The sequence below is a fragment of the Coloeus monedula genome, assembly GCF_965178545.1.
Source record: "Coloeus monedula genome assembly, chromosome: 4".
Lineage (NCBI taxonomy): Eukaryota > Metazoa > Chordata > Aves > Passeriformes > Corvidae > Coloeus > Coloeus monedula.
Genome location: NC_138784.1, coordinates 28,900,012 through 28,915,834, shown reverse-complemented (window position 1 = coordinate 28,915,834; position 15,823 = coordinate 28,900,012). Strand labels below are relative to the sequence as shown.

At 40.5% G+C, this 15,823-nt stretch overlaps 1 protein-coding gene across 2 annotated transcripts in view; it reads left to right on the top strand.

The window, feature by feature from the left end:
* NR1H4 (nuclear receptor subfamily 1 group H member 4) overlaps positions 1 to 9,643 on the top strand; it is a gene marked incomplete at both ends in the record, with an annotated part of 32,018 nt that extends 22,375 nt beyond the window's left edge. For both annotated transcript variants that reach the window (XM_082279572.1, XM_082279571.1), the window contains 2 exons: positions 8,235 to 8,348; positions 9,405 to 9,643. In XM_082279572.1, coding sequence (XP_082135698.1) covers positions 8,235 to 8,348; positions 9,405 to 9,643 — 353 coding nt within the window. The remainder of the gene's footprint in view (positions 1 to 8,234; positions 8,349 to 9,404) is intronic.
* Positions 9,644 to 15,823: the final 6,180 nt, after the last annotated feature.

Genomic DNA, 15,823 nt, shown 5'->3' with positions numbered 1-15,823 from the left:
AAGGTGCATAAAAGAATTACAAATACAGCATTTTCTCAGTATGTTTTCTGCTTCTTAAAGTCAATCAAAAGCTCAGTGACTCTGATAAATTCCACTGGTCCTAGACATAAATATTAATAATTATGAAAAGCCAAATGGGGCTAGATATTGTTCCTTAAGAGCAGGAAAAGTTGTGTTTTGCATTATTATGCATTCTTTGTGCTCCACCAATGCAATACTGAATGTTTTGCATTTTTCTGTATTGATCAGCAAGCTTTATCCAACCCTCAGCTACCTATCGCTGAATATTCAAAGAAATCAACAATTCTGAATCAGAGAGTCAGTCTGTAGATTCTGGCTTCTGACTTTCCTTTTTAAGGATCAGAAAGAGAAGAGACAGAAGAACATGTAACCTCAATATTATTCATGGAAATGGACTTGAATTCAGTTCAGAAAGTTCTACTGATGTAAGCAAAATTAAGCCAATGCTTATCTATTTAATGCACTGAAAAGGAGTCAGAAAACTTGATAGTAATTCACTAGCTGAACGTATGTATTTATTTTGGCTTAGCACACTGGTTTCTAAGTTTATAATTAGTAGTTTTTTATATTTCTTTCATTTTGATTGATTATAAGAGGTTACTCTTTGATGAACTGGAAACAGGGACTTCCAGAGTGATATGAATAGCTTCTGGTCCAAGTTCTGCAGGCAGGGAAGTATGCCAAGAAGGCCAGATATATTTCCTGGAAACTGTAATGAGTTGTCATGATCCAAATGTCTTCATTAAGAGATTTTTTTACTGGATTATAACCCCCATTTTTGATAAAAATAGGTTTTAGAGAAAGAAATCCATATGGCAACATGATTACGGAAACCTTCTCTAATCTGTACAGTGAATATCAAGCTTCTTTGTTCAGGGTATCAACTGTTCATTAAATAAACCCCAGAAGCAAGAAATACTTGAACCCAGAACATAGCATAAGCCATTATGTCATACCAATAATTTTTCCTTAGTCATAATTTTAAAATAGTCTATTAATTCTCTGCAACTACTGAATCCAGATGAGATGCAATTTTTTTTTTTTTTAGTTTGTACTAGATTCATGACAACACAACTGGCTGGAATATTACATTTTATCCTGCCTTAGTATTATTTACCTGTCATGTCACAGATTTTAAAAAGAAACATTTAGTGTAGAACAAATTTTCAAGACAAGTAACAATTTCAAATGTATTGCTTATGCCAAAGGAAGACTTTTTCTGAGGAGAAAAAAACCAAGGTAAATTAAAAGCAAATTCTTAGACCAAAATACAGGGCTAAATAGCTCTAAAGAAACGAAACACAGTAACTTTTAAAATATGTATGCGTGTATAAACACAAACATGTATCTTCTTGCTCTTGGAAGAGGCATTCTAAAACATCTTCCCTCAAGCCAGGATCAAGTTGAAGACATAAGAGGAAACACTGATATTAGAACTTCTCTCTCCCTGTATTACAGGAAGATAATGTATTATCCAGCTTACTGCTGCTGACTGCATTCTTTCCTTCTATTAAGAGCCAGAATACAGAAAAAAATAACCTTTCCCTTACAGTTTATTTCTCTACTTTCTGCAAATTCAAGCCTACTTTAAAACATTTTCCCCTGCTGCCTTTAAGGGGGCTGTGACAATAAATAACAAAAGCAGCTTGTAAATCTTTGCATTTGTAGTTTAATTACTGCTACTAGACCTATTTAATTTCTAGATAAATAAAACTTTGAAATAGTTTTAAAATATCTACTATGGAAATAGCTTATTTTTGTGGCTTAAATCCTCATTATTTTCATGTGTCCAAGTTTGAACAAAATGAAGGAAAGGCATATGAATTCTTTTGTTATCATTGTTTACACATACAGCTTTCAATGTTATTTCAGTAATATGTAATATAAATTAGAGTAAAATAAAAATATTACAAATATTTAATATTAAAAATATCAAATATTATGCAGTTCACACCCCTGCATGTCATAGGACTCAACACCAGAGCTCTAGGTTTCATAATAGCCTGTACCCAATGTGACCTTAGAGTAGAAATGTAAGCAGTCTTTTCCAGTGTTAACCAGTAACAACAAACACTACTGCCCATTATGTTATAGACTGGTCCAAGAGATAGGACTGGCCAGAAGAGATTATATCCCTCTTTTTACATACACCTCACTGGAAAACAAACAAAAATCTAAAACAACAAACACACAAACAAAAAAGGCTAAATGCAGCAAACTGAAACCTACAAAGACAATAGAGAGCATCAGAAGAAGTTCAGTGATGGCTGAGTGGGAGTTTAAAAATCAAGTTTATAGGTAATAAATGAAAAAACAGCATCAGGATTATTTATGGCTCCTAGGGAGGTCCTAAACCTTTTCATGCCAGCAGCCATTAATTGTTGCTGTTAGTCAGAATTTCTGTCCGTATATTTTCAGGTACAGACTAACGCTTGAATATCACATACTTTCTATTGTCAAGCTTTGATGCCTGTATCCATAAAATCAGGGAGGGTGGTGGTGATCCTGCCTAAAAGTCACAAGCTGTCCAGACTTCTGTCACCTGCCACCATGTCCACTTTGAAGCTGCTCTAGTCTATTAATATTTATGTCTTCTCCAGTCTGATTGTATGGAATGTTGGGGTTTTTTTTCTGATAAGGAAGTCAGAGATCTGGTGGTGATGACCTTTGAGCGTTATCAGCATTCATTTTCATTCTCATGCTGATGAGGTGTATTTTTATTTCTCAGCTTGTGCCTATTGCTCAAGTCCTGCTGCACCTCAGAGACTGCCTTTGTTTGTGCCCTGATGGTCTTTCTCCATAACCCCTTATGAAAATTCGTGCATCAGCTGCTTGTGTGACTGAAATCCTCTCCTACGCACTCTAATATTGAGACTTAATGAGAAATACAGACATTTTATTTAATGTTACTGAGATTTGGTGCCATTTACTCATCTTATTTGATGCTTCACTGTGCATATATCACATTGTGATTGACTCACTTGGTGAAAGGCTGACATTCCAGTAATTTAATGCTTAGTGTTTTTCTGTTATTTTGAAAGCAAATTCTCCCCATTATTGAGCAGTACAGTATTTTTAAAAAAACAGAGCTGAGATACAGAAATTTTTCTCTGTGAGCATTTGTAGTTTGTTTTGCTAAAGATACCAGGTTTCAGTGGTCATGAAAAGACAGAGATTTTTATTTCATCGTTTTACTCTACAGAGCAATTCTAGGAATTTGAGTATTGGGAAATAAAATACTACCTGGTATTGACAGAAAGGGAATATCTGGACCCAAATTTTAAGTTGGCAGCAGGACATGCGACATTGTGAAATACACTGTTGTCTTCCTGGATGGGTTACAGGTGCTGAAGTACACTCAGATCCAAAGTAAAAAAAAAAAAATAGCTGCACTTTCAAAGCATTGGCAAGAGACCACCTTTTGCCATTGAATGTGGGATACAAAGTTCACATTGATTTGGATAAGAGGCTCCTGCAACCAAAAGCAAAGTTTGTTATTGGAACACGGATAATTTCCATTGCCTTTGTCTTCTATCATTTAGTTATTAGTACTGAGCAAGGGTGCTGCTTCAAGACCCCACTTTGCCGGGGTTTGTGCAGAGAAATGAAATGATCTTCACTGACATGTCCAAAGTGTCTAACTCTCCAAACAGTCGTGTGCATCCTCGTGGAAGGAGACACATCATCCTGTGGCTCAAGGCAAAACTGGCACACTGCCCAAAACATTTAGAAATTTGGACCACTTTAAAATACAAAATATAGGAAAGAGCTTTTCTGTTCACACACCTTTCCTGCACAATCTAGCACACCGACTCTTCCAGTGCTAGGTTCCTGAGTTATAAATACAGTTGCTAAAATTATTTAAATCATATATACAGAATAGATCTATACCATGAAAACAAGAACAGATGTCAGGGACCTGACCTTTTTTCTTCTGCATAAGTGTGCTTCTTCAGGCCAAAAACTTTTTTAGACTCTGCTTATGAAGACTAGCTCAAGCAGTGCAGATGCTGCTAACTGTGTGCCAGACCACATTTCTCTCCTGACTGCAGGCACTCAGGCCACTGCCAAAGGAGGGTATGAGGCAAGGTCATTTGCACCCTCCTTGCAGGCTTGGTTTGTTTGGGTTTTTTTAAGCTAAGGCTTCTTTGCTTGCAATTATGACTTAACAGAGGTCCTATGGATTGCTTTAAAGAAGGTGGGGGTTTGCTACTTCGTTTTGAGTTCTGCTCCACACATGCTAACTTCTCATTTAAGTTGGCTATTTAACCCCTACAAGATAATGACAGACAGAAGAGCATGTGCCTATGCTCTGCTGTGTCTTCTCTCCTGGGTAGATTTTCCCCTATCTGGCACTCAGCATCAAGGGGGTGAATTTGATCTGTGTTTAAAGGATCACTGATGCATTTGAATAGCTCAGAATGGAGAGCTAATAAGCAGCATGAAAAGCAATTCTGGTGGATGGAACAATGTGAAAGATAAAATGTAAGTTTGTGAGTAATTAGAATATTTTATTTGCATAAAGCAGCTACTAATATACCCTTGGTTTCATATTCACTAACACCTCAATCTTTATCAAGAAAAAACGATCTCTATCTATATTAATAACACAGTGCTAGTTACTGTTAATTAGCATTTACTCTCAAGCTTTCTTCTTGCAATAGATTAATTATTCAGTTTTACAAAACAGAAAAAAATAGAAGACAGAATGCTGTCTCAAAAAGCTGGCAATACTGACTTGATATAACAGTAAAAACACCTATTCCAGGATTATGTTAAACAGATAATTATTCACGGCCTGAAACTGCAAACTTTATGAAAATGTCAGTGATCTTACCTTTATAGAAAAATCATAGCAACAAAACTCTAAAAAAGGCAAGGTGTAGAGTAATGCTGTTTCTTGGGCTACAGATGGAGATGAAGTTGTGCAAGGAAGGGGTGTTGAATGAATAATGTTCATGGGTTTAAATCTGCTCTAGTCTGATGCTGCAAAGCTGCACTCAGTAAAGCTTTTATTTCCCACTGACTACCCTTGGGTTTACAGCCAGACATGCATGAACATAAAATCAAACAACCTGCAGTATCTTCTGCAGCTGACAGAGTTGGGCTGGCGGTTAGGTAGGGATCCGTGTAACATGGAAAGATGCCCAATGACATATGAAGGATGAGTATGTTCTTACTGCCACAATGCTGCATGAAACAAGGGTTTTGAAACCCTTTTGAAAAAAGTTAGGAAGGAGGTACTGTTAGCAGTGACCAGGAAGCTCTGCCTGCCTGACAGCACTGTGCAGGGCTCTTGTCTGATCTAAATATAGAGGGTTAGGCGGAACTAACTTTTCTGTTCTCAATGAGGCCAGAAATATAATTTCATCTATTTGATTTTTTTTTTCACTTTTGGGTATAACTTGTACTAATGACATTGGGAAAATCACATAACTCATTTCTTCTCTAGCCTTTCCAGTTACAAGCACCAAATCACCTTTAATTCTTGTTCTGATAATCTGAATTGAAGTGACAACATCTCGTACAGTAGCTAGGAAAAAAAGTAAGAACTATAAACATCTGTTTCCTGTGTTTCCTGCCTTTTTTTTTCTTTCTGTTGGAGCTTATTAAATCCAAACCGAAGCGTTTACAATCAGATTAGAAAACAGCCCCCTCTTGTGACGAAAAAGCAGTTTGTGTAATGTGTATACAGGAAGATGAAGTACTAACAGGGGAAACTCCAGCATAGGCGGGATGGCAGCAAAACTACTAACCAAGGAAAGATTCCATTATCCTAGTTTCGTAATTGTTAATTTTTAATGGTTTTTTTTTTTCATTATTGCCTTGTGACATATATCAATTCAAAGATTTTGAAGTTCTGTTCTCCTTAGGAAAAGTGATAAAACATTTGAATTGCTGAAACATCCCTTTCTACTCCCTCCCATCTCTACGGTTTTATTTCTCTGTTTGCAGTACACTAATGCAGAGTTCTCGGCAGTAATTTCATTTGCTTCCACATCTATACTCATTTTTTCTTCACCCATCTATACTTCAGTTTCTTAAGGTTAGCTTATAAGTTTTCTGGGCAGGGATTGTTTTACTATATGCTTAGGCATTGTTTGGACCAGTGAGGAACTGAATTAGTTTTCCCACATCCTGTTTGCCAGCAACACTTTCATCCTTCTTCTGCTATATTGACAACAGGATTTGAGGAGTTTGGGATCACCAAAAGCAATTATTTCATCCAGCTGAAAGCAAACCTGACCTTCAAAAAAAAAAAATCAAATTATGAATATGAGAAACAAATGATGGGAGTCTTAGTCACAGCCCACTTCCTACCATTTCTTGTTTCCTGTCAAGACTATTGTGCCCAGAGGCACAATACCTTGCACAGAGACTTATAAAAATATCAAGTTTGTCTTGGACTTTTCTCATGCTGTTGCTGAGGTACTTATATCCATGAAAGGAATTCATTTGCTCTTCTTTAGGGCCCAGCTTTTTACTATTTTTTGTTTCTAGTTTCATGCAAACTGTGCTGCATATATGTGCTACTTACACACTATAAAGAACCTTGGCATTTAAAACCACCCAAGGGAGAGACAGGTGGTTCCCAAAAAGTTAGCAATAACAAGTATTCAAAATTTTAAGTAGTTAAGGTTGATGACTAACAACATAAGCCTTGCAGCACATTAGATGCTATGACTATTGTTTGCTCTGTAAGAAGGTCCAGCTGTGTTACTAACTTCTACAGGACGAGCTGACCCGCATCATATATATCTGCTTAATTTACTTAGACTCAGTAGTATTGAACTCATCACTAAAACAGGATTTGTGGCTTGTAATCTGAAGTGAACACAGGTTGCTTATGTCATGTGTTTAAACACATGACTCAGCCATAAAATAAACCACACCCTGCAAGACCATTCTTTCACTGCTGGGACACAAAACTATTCCACTGCTTGAAGTAAATTCACTGTCACAGCAAAATGTGACTGTTTCATAGTTAAATCAAGTGACTTCATGTTTCCTTTCTTTGAGTTCCACCTGCTGAGTTTCAGTTTGAATTTCCCCTACTGGAGGCACTCCAAACCTCCCTAGTCCTGGACTTCAGCTTCGTGTTGCACAAACACTCAAAACTGCATTATTTCATGTGGTTTCCAAGGCAAGTTATAAAGACTTCTCCTAGAACAGCTCAAAATTAAGATTAAATCGACAAGACATCCTATGGCCCTCATCTGTGGGAACCAAGGAGGTTTCCATCCTTTCAGCCAAGGAAGGCCAAAAGACTCTTGCTGCAGAACCACTGGTTTGGATGTCTACACTGCTTCAGAGCTGCAAGCAGCTGCTGTCAATAGTCTAGTGTCTGCTCTGAGTGACTCACATACCATTTAAAAAAAGAATAATTTTGATGTCACAGGACTTACTTCTCTTTTATACCAAAGAGCAGGATGGAGTACATCTGTAATTTAAGGCTAACTAAGAACATTGTGACCTGATGACAAAGTCAGCAAGAAGAAGCCCCATTGGCATGCCTTAGTTTGGAAACCACAAAGGCTTTCGCTGATGGTGAGAGAATCACATGATCCCATTCTTAAATAGGCCTGGATTTTAACTATTTTTGGCTCTGTATTTTATAATAATAAAATAATATTTTGATAATTATTTTATGCTTTAAGGTAATAGTTATTGCAAGCAAGTTGATCTTGGACTACAGGTAATCCTAGACCTAACAAGAGTTTCAGGCTACATAAAAGGAGTAATTAAGCATCTTTATGGAGACAACTGAAGCAACTGCCCAAGGCAGTTAGCTGTAGAGTAGAGTTGGGCTAGAATTAAACCATACACCCTGAGAGGTTTCCATAAAACTAATGCAGAGACAGGGAACACAGACACTGCTTCGCAAAGAGGATTATCAGCAGACAACAAGAAAACCACATATGAGACTTGTCCTGAAGAGCCAGATGGACAAACCTGCAGAGTTAAATAAATTGTTTGAAAGAAAGACTTTGAAACCATGCAAAAAGAAATTGCCAGTGCTTGCTTGTGTCTAGTTTGCTCTGGAAAACAAGGATGTGCTTGCACTTTTGTAACTAATTGTCTTGCATCATGATTTCTATAGTAGATTTCTCCCACAAAACAGTCAATACAAAATATGAAATAATTGCTGTGTAGCAATAAACCGACTGCTTCAATAATTAAGACATACTGTAACTATTTTTTCCTTCTCACAGGTATCTCAGATGAATTCATAACTCCCATGTTTAATTTTTATAAAAGCATTGGAGAGCTGAAGATGACACAGGAGGAATATGCACTGCTCACAGCCATAGTTATCCTGTCTCCAGGTAACTTCTCATCCAGAATTAAATATTAGTGATTTTGGAAAGAAAGCATGAGGAGCATGATGTGAGATTTGTAAAAACTTACATTCTACATGGAGTAAGAGAGTGTACGTGCTCATTCTGTCATATTTAAACCAGAAAACAAGCACACAAATACAAACTCCAAATGTCCTGCTACACCATTTGGTTTTGCATACAAGGAAAAAACTGCTTAAATAACCTGCTTTAAAGAATTACTGGTATCTCTTCACTTCTTAGCAAAACAGGCTTCCTCCTTCAGAAAACCCCAGATGTGGCTACATGCACATCACTACCGACCACCGTGGAATGCCACATTTTTTGGAGGGAAATTGGGAAACCCTATAGCTTAGAATAGAGCATGACAATGAAGGTCTTCAGCCTTTATTGGGAGGTTTCCAAATCAGGTTTCATGAAGGATGGGAACGTGAAGCATTTCCATCACTCTTTGAGTCAGTGTGTCTCAGGAGATTTTTTTACACCAAAAATCCCATTCTCCTCTTTCCCTCCCAATCCAAGTATCCAAACACACGCTTCCATATGAACAAAATAAAAAGATAAGTATTTTCTAACCAAGAAATTTAATATGAGGATGAAGATGTTTGATTTTGCCCTGGTGACCTGCTTGTACACTCTTCTCAACTGGCTAAATTCCCCAGGAGTACTACACCCCCAAGAACTTAGGGTGTTGCTCAGTTCTTGCAATGCACTGCAAGACATACTCTGGTGCAGAACCACATAGAAAGATGATGATAGAACTCCAGTGAAACATTGTAGAGTTAAAACACTTTGGTTTTTGAGAAGGTTAAATGTTTTCTCTAGCTAGAAGTGGGAAGCTTACATGAAAGCCCTAAAGCAAAAATAAAGCACTAAACATTTTTATTTCATCTTATTTTCAGAATAAATATTCTTTGTAAGTGTGAACATCAGTGATCAGTGAAAATATTTGAATATTTTTATATTAAGTTATCAGTGCAAATAATTGCAATGTATCAGAGAATATACTTGCTAATTACTTCTTTTCTTTAAAACCATAATCAGATCGACAATACATAAAGGACAGAGATTCTGTGGAAAGGCTTCAAGAACCACTACTGGATATTCTACAAAAAGTCTGCAAACTTCACCATCCAGATAACCCTCAACACTTTGCATGTCTTCTGGGTCGTCTCACAGAATTACGGACATTTAACCATCATCACGCAGAGATGTTGATGTCATGGAGAGTGAATGATCACAAATTCACACCTCTTCTCTGTGAGATCTGGGATGTGCAGTGATGGATACTTTTTTTTTATTTTATTTTAGGAGAAATATCTTTTAAAAGGACCACATAGCATTTATTTTCATAGAAAAGTATCCCATGGTGCATTATATTTTCTTTACTGCATTTTTATAGAAACATGCCATGGATTCATAGAAGTCATTTTGTTCACTACGCACAGAATATTGTACAGCTATCAGATCCTAACACATGAGTATAACTTTTTCTGTATTTATACCCTCTGATCAGAAAGAGCCCTCCAGCTCTTCAGAGGAACCCAATTAACTCCGGCTGCAACTAAGCTGATTGCAGTTACAGTTCCTCTGTAAAGAAATGGGGAAAAGTGAGTTTCCATTAATAATTTTTCATTGCAGGGCTTTTTTGTTCTTTACATCTGTCAAAGAATATGTTCCAGATAGTTACAGTAATAAACCAGCTGAAATGGTTAATACCACGGTCATTTGCTGTTCAACTCTGAAATGTGTTCATGTGAGGTGTGCAAGGTGTTATTTCTTCACAAGATGAAGAATTATGTAATGGAGAATAGCCACACACACACAAAATCTCTTTTCATGATACATGTAACTTCAATTGCATTATTATTTCAAAGTAAAAATTACAGAGTATCTCTACTTTGTGGAAGTGCGTCACAGGTTATTTTGCTTTATGACTTTGATTGCTGGTGCTTAATGGCTCTGAAAAATACCATCAGCAGCATCCCTGGAACTGGTAAGCGTGTCTGGATGCTGTGCGCGGCGCTGCGGACTCTCTGATGCGGCCGGGGGCTGCAGGCACGGTGCGGGGTTTCCTTGTACCGGGGTCCGCTCCCAGACGGCGGGGCAGCGGTGTGCCGAGCGCTGCGCGGCGGAAGGCTCCGGGCGCAGAACGCCGACTGCCAGGGGGCCCCTTCGGCTCTCAGCTCCCGGGGGTGCAGCGGGGCGATGTCGCAGCCCGGGGGCGATGTCCCAGCCCGCGGGCGATGTCCCAGCCCGCGGCAGCTGTGCCGGGAGCGGGGCGGTGCCGCGGCTCCGGGCCAGGTGCGGCGGGCACGGCCCCGCCCCCCGGCGCCGATTGGCGCTTTCGAAAGGAGCGGCCGGCGCGGCGGCGTGCGGTGCGCCGTGAGGGCACGGCGGAGCTCATCGCGGGACGGCACAGCGCGGCGGAGCGGTGGGTGTCACGGCAGCCCGTACCGGGGGGTGGCGGTAGCCCGGCCCGCGGGGGAGGTGCGGAGCGGCCGCGGGGCAGCGGCTCCGGTCTCGGCGCTGCGGCGGAGCCGCGCTCGCGTCCGTGCCTCGGGTGCGCAGCTCCGGAGCGGCGGCGCTCGAGGAGTCCCGCCTGTCTGCAGGGTCAGCGTGGGAACGCGCTGAGCGTCCCGCCTGCCGGTGAGCCCCAGGCAGAGCCCGGTGTTGGGCTGAGCCGGTCACTGGATCGGCCCGGTCACCCGTCCAGCGGCAACAGTTCCCATCCGGCGTCTCTGTCGTGGATGTCGGAAGGGAAGTGCCTCGAAACTTACCCTGGGGAAGGGAGAGGGAGGAGGCTTTGCATAACAGCCTTCAAACCAGTCTCTCCTGTGCCCTACGCAGGCGTTTGGGGATGCAGTGCTGTTTCTGCAGGAAATTTGCCCCAGTGCTCTTGGCTAAAACACTCATTCATATTGCTTAATCAGCCGAAAAGTGTCTGGCTCCTTTCTTTGCTCAAAAGCTGTCCGTGTTCCAGGGATGCTGTGTGTCACGTTTGGCATAGTATCAGATCAAGACGTGGGAAAAACTACGTGTATTCCTTTAGGAGCTATAAGGCCTAACTGGCCTATGCATTTGAAATTGTACTGGGTGGATCTTTCAGAATAAGACACGATTTTATATTTAAGTCATAATAAACTCCTCCTGTTTGTGGACAGCCAGCATCCTGCTGAACGGGCATCAAAAAATGCTCCCGTCCGTGTTGCTTTGCTGGAAGAAGTGTGGGGAAGAAATAGGAGGGAGAGAAGAGCTTGCCTGTGAACGTGAGGGAGAAGCTGGGGTAGTGTGTCTGGTGTTAACCAGCCTCTGCCCAAACTGGATGCTCCTGTGGGAAAGCAGCCGTCTGCATGTCTCCTGCAGAGATGCCAGCTGTTGAGATGAAGTGCTCCTCCCTGATTTCAAGTGGGTTTCTCTGCCCTGACAGGTGTATCCAGGGCCTTTGTTGCCATTTGGAAAGGGAGAGCGTGCTCACTTCCTCTGCTTGTGTGCACTTCATGGAGAGGTGTGGAAAGTCAGTCTCTGAGGAGAGCAGTCATCGTGCCTTAATGTAAGGATTTGGTTGCCACCTTAAAGCCCATGAGCTCGGACTGACTAGTCTGGTTCTTTCTCTTTTGTGCCTCTGAGGCCTCCCCAGGGAAGCAGAGCTCCTGCTGACTCAGTAATGAAACAAAAAGGCTCTGTAATTGCTGTAGTGATGGAGGGAGTAGTGCTCCGTTCAGTGGATGTCTCTAGTGCCTCCCCCTTTTCTTCTGCATGTTAGCAGATGTGTCCATAAAAAAATCTTGACTATCCTGTAGTAGGTTTCAACAGATACTGACATGACAGCTTCTTTCATTTTGGTGTGTTTATAAACATGGGTTTCAGTAGGTACTGTCAAGACTAATCTAGCTGCTCTGGGTTAGACTGTTGTGACTGCCTTTGGGTGATGATGGAATAGAAGATGATGCTATATATTTTAAATATAGGGTGAAGATGTAAAAGTGTTTCTATCCAAGTTTTTTTTAATGAGCCTATTAACCGGAGGCATTTTAATGAGCCTCCTGTGAATGCCTTTAAGTTCTACTTAAGCTAGGTTAATGGCTGCTTCATCAATGTTTCAGCTATCTGTAGGGTTGTGGATTTTGTTTGACTGTTCAGTCAAGTAAAATGGGATTTGGACTCGGTTCATCTTGTGCTACAGAATGGGTTGTAATTAGTGTAGCATGTCTTGCTGGTTGGGCCCCAGTGAGTGATCTATAAATCCTGATACAACTGATTCTAAGCAGGCTATCTCATGTAGCATCTAAGAGCATGTGTTAGCACCCTTAAGTATTTGTGTAAAATGCTTTAGTATTTGCTGACTCTGCTGTTTCTCACATTGTCTGGGGGCAAAGTGCTGGGCATTTCTGTGGAGAGCAGAGGCCAACTGTGGTCTCACAAGACTGTGGGTCATGTCCAGGGTGTGTCTGCACCCCCTTTCCCAAAGAAAGCCTGTCCCTATGCCATGTGTCAATAGATAGGGATGTTTTTCTCATGTCTCTTACCTAGTGTTGATCCATAGCATTAGTCCCTCACTGGAGGTTTGGCACTCAGCCAGCCAAAGGCAGTTCCTGCCTCTCCTGATATATCATTTGGGGCTGACCACCTGTCTCCCAGTAAATCAGTGTCTCTGTATTGATCCAGCTGTAAGGTGTGGCTAGGTGACATCTCCTCTCCTTCCATCCCACAGAGCCATTGGCAGCAGAAGTACCAGCAGAAATGAGGTGTTGCCTGAGAGGGGGGTTGGTGGTGGGGGACCTCTACGCTTGCTGAGCTTGGAACTGGACTGGTTGCCCCCTGGTTGGGAAATTCTTGCAAGTTTCTGGTGTTTTCCTTGTTCTAAGGGATGAAGCAGGGATGGAAAAATGGGGAGGAAACAACACCAGAAAGAAGAAGGGGAAAAATTATTAAAATAATTGTTTCTACTGTGATGGGCTTATTAAGTCTTTTGTCCCAAGGGACCTTGAGGGTATCAAGGTCTGCCTGGAAATGAGAATGGCGTGGCCTAAAGCTATGCGGGGGATGTGTTACAGTGTGCTTTTGTTTTGAGGTCTTTTCTTCCACAAACCTCAGTGCCTGAACATCAAATGGCTGTTGAATGAGAGTTGGTAAAACTGGCATGTGTAGGAACTGATACAGTCCTATCTGGAGCTGCCAAAATTCAGTATCAAATACTTACTTCATTCATTATGTACAGCTTTTTGATGCAGGGAACCCAACTGGTTTTAGAAGAAGCCAGATTTGGTTATGACTCTGCCTGGTACTGCAGTATTCACCTCAACACAGCACCTTCTGCACATTTGCAGGCTGACTACTTGAAGGTGGCAGATCTGGGTCTTCTCATCCAATGTCTCTCACAGTAAGTGATAATGCTACATTAATCTGTATTCCCTGCAATCTCTGAGCTGAGCTCTTTGGCATCTGAAAATGGGTAATTGTTACTATATTACTTTTTCAACTCAAAATTCATGCACTGCAGCCTGCATCATCAGAGGGGGTTTTTGTTAAGTGTTTTTCAGATGCCCTGATAATAAGTGAAGCCATTTGACTTTCTAGGGAACTCTGACATATGGGCTTACAAAATAACTTGTTTTAGAAGAGCAGGCCCTTGAAGTTCAAGTGCCACAATTTTTCTCAATCTCCTCTATTTTTTTTTTTTGGCAAGACTGATTTTTGTTAGGCATGCCACTAAACTGCAGATGCTGAGCATTCCTGTGATAGCTGCAGTGTGAATATTTTGCTTTGTTCATGTTTTGAGTGCTCCCTGTGAATTAGGCTGCCTTTTGTTTTCCCTTGGCAGTTAATATGCTAGAGCTCTTGTTAGCCTATATGGAACTCCTTATTTTAATGAGACCAACTTCTCTACTGGCTGTTCTGCTGTTGTTTTATTTATTTTTTTTAATCAATGAAGCCTCTTACTGAGCTTCTCTTAGGACAATAGCGTTCTTATGCCAAAGGAAAATGTATTCCCCTGGACAAAGCTGTGGGAAGCATAACATGCTCATTAGTAATGTTTGGTATATACCCTTCCCTTCCCTTGTTCATTCATAGAAGGAAAAATGACATCAAGGAGAGGATGTCTCTCTTTTTTTTTCCTTCCCTAGAAATAAAAGGGAGGGGAAAGATATCACTTGGAGTGTCTCTGATAAGGTCTGAGAAGTGCTAGCAGTCCTGGTACAAGGAAGTGGCTTCACCTGAAACCAAACTGGTTGTTCTTTTGCCAGTCGTAGAGGTAAGTTGTTTGAAATGCCTGATACATGTGGTCCTACTTAGTGTGTGAGGTTTAAGGCAGGGGGAAGGAACAAGGGGGAGACAATGACACACACCGTTGTGCTTTCTATGTAGGATGAAAGGGTGAGAATTTCTACAAGAATTGTGTTTTCTGTGATGAGCTATTCAGCCTTTTTGTCATAGGAAGGTCCGGTTGTGCAGGAGAGAAGGATGCCGTCTACACACAAAGCTTAAATATCTGGGACAGGAGAGGAAAGTTACTTATTTTTAAATGAAAACAGATGAGTTAAAAATGTCTGATAATGTCTGCTATCTGGTTTTCAGTTTAATCAGGAAGATGAAATTTTATTGCAGCTATTAAGTAACAGAGCAAATAAGTTGTTTTTAACAGGCTTCAAGACACAGATAGAAACTTTTTGACATTGGAAAGTACCACTGTGGAAAATTATTATGGAGAAATACCTTCTGTGTATGTGTATGCAGCCAACCTGGCAGTGCTGCACATCTCTAGACCTGGAGCCTCCAGGGAAAGATTTACTAATCCTCAGCCCAGTGTAGAGCTTGTGCTAGATTTTCCCATGGTTGAAAGCATTGCTGGAAAATACAGTGTTGGCTTTGGGAGAGAAAGCATTGACCAGATTGTCTCTAAAACTTTCCTTAATGTTAATTTTGCCAGGGATTTATCCTGATAACTATATTGCTGCAAAAGTTTGCAGTATTCTGTTGAAAACTTAGTGTATGCATGCTGCCTGCAATGTCACAATCCCAAAAGAGATTAATAAAAATATTGATTTCTCTCATGTGTCTATGCAAGAACTCGATGATCTTTAAGGTCCCTTCCAACCCACAAGAGTCTTTAAGAATCTGTAAGAGAGAATCTTATTCTTCAAAATTATTTCTTTGCTTTAAGGTTTTCATGATCTTCCAAGTATTTAATGTAAACTCAGGGTGCATATATCTGTCTGCACACATGTACAACATACAGCTGTGATAACTTAAAAAGAAAAATCAGTGCCAACAGTGTTAAATTCAATAATGGCTTGAAGTATGTGTATTGCTTTTTGGCAAAATAAATGCCATACAGCTCCTAAAAATCTTGCCAACTTTGGAGTATTGTTTATGCATACAGAGTTAGTTGCTACTTTGTGCTGTAATAACTGCACTTTTACCTAAGGGCAGAGAGCTGAAGTGTACTGAATACTGGATCA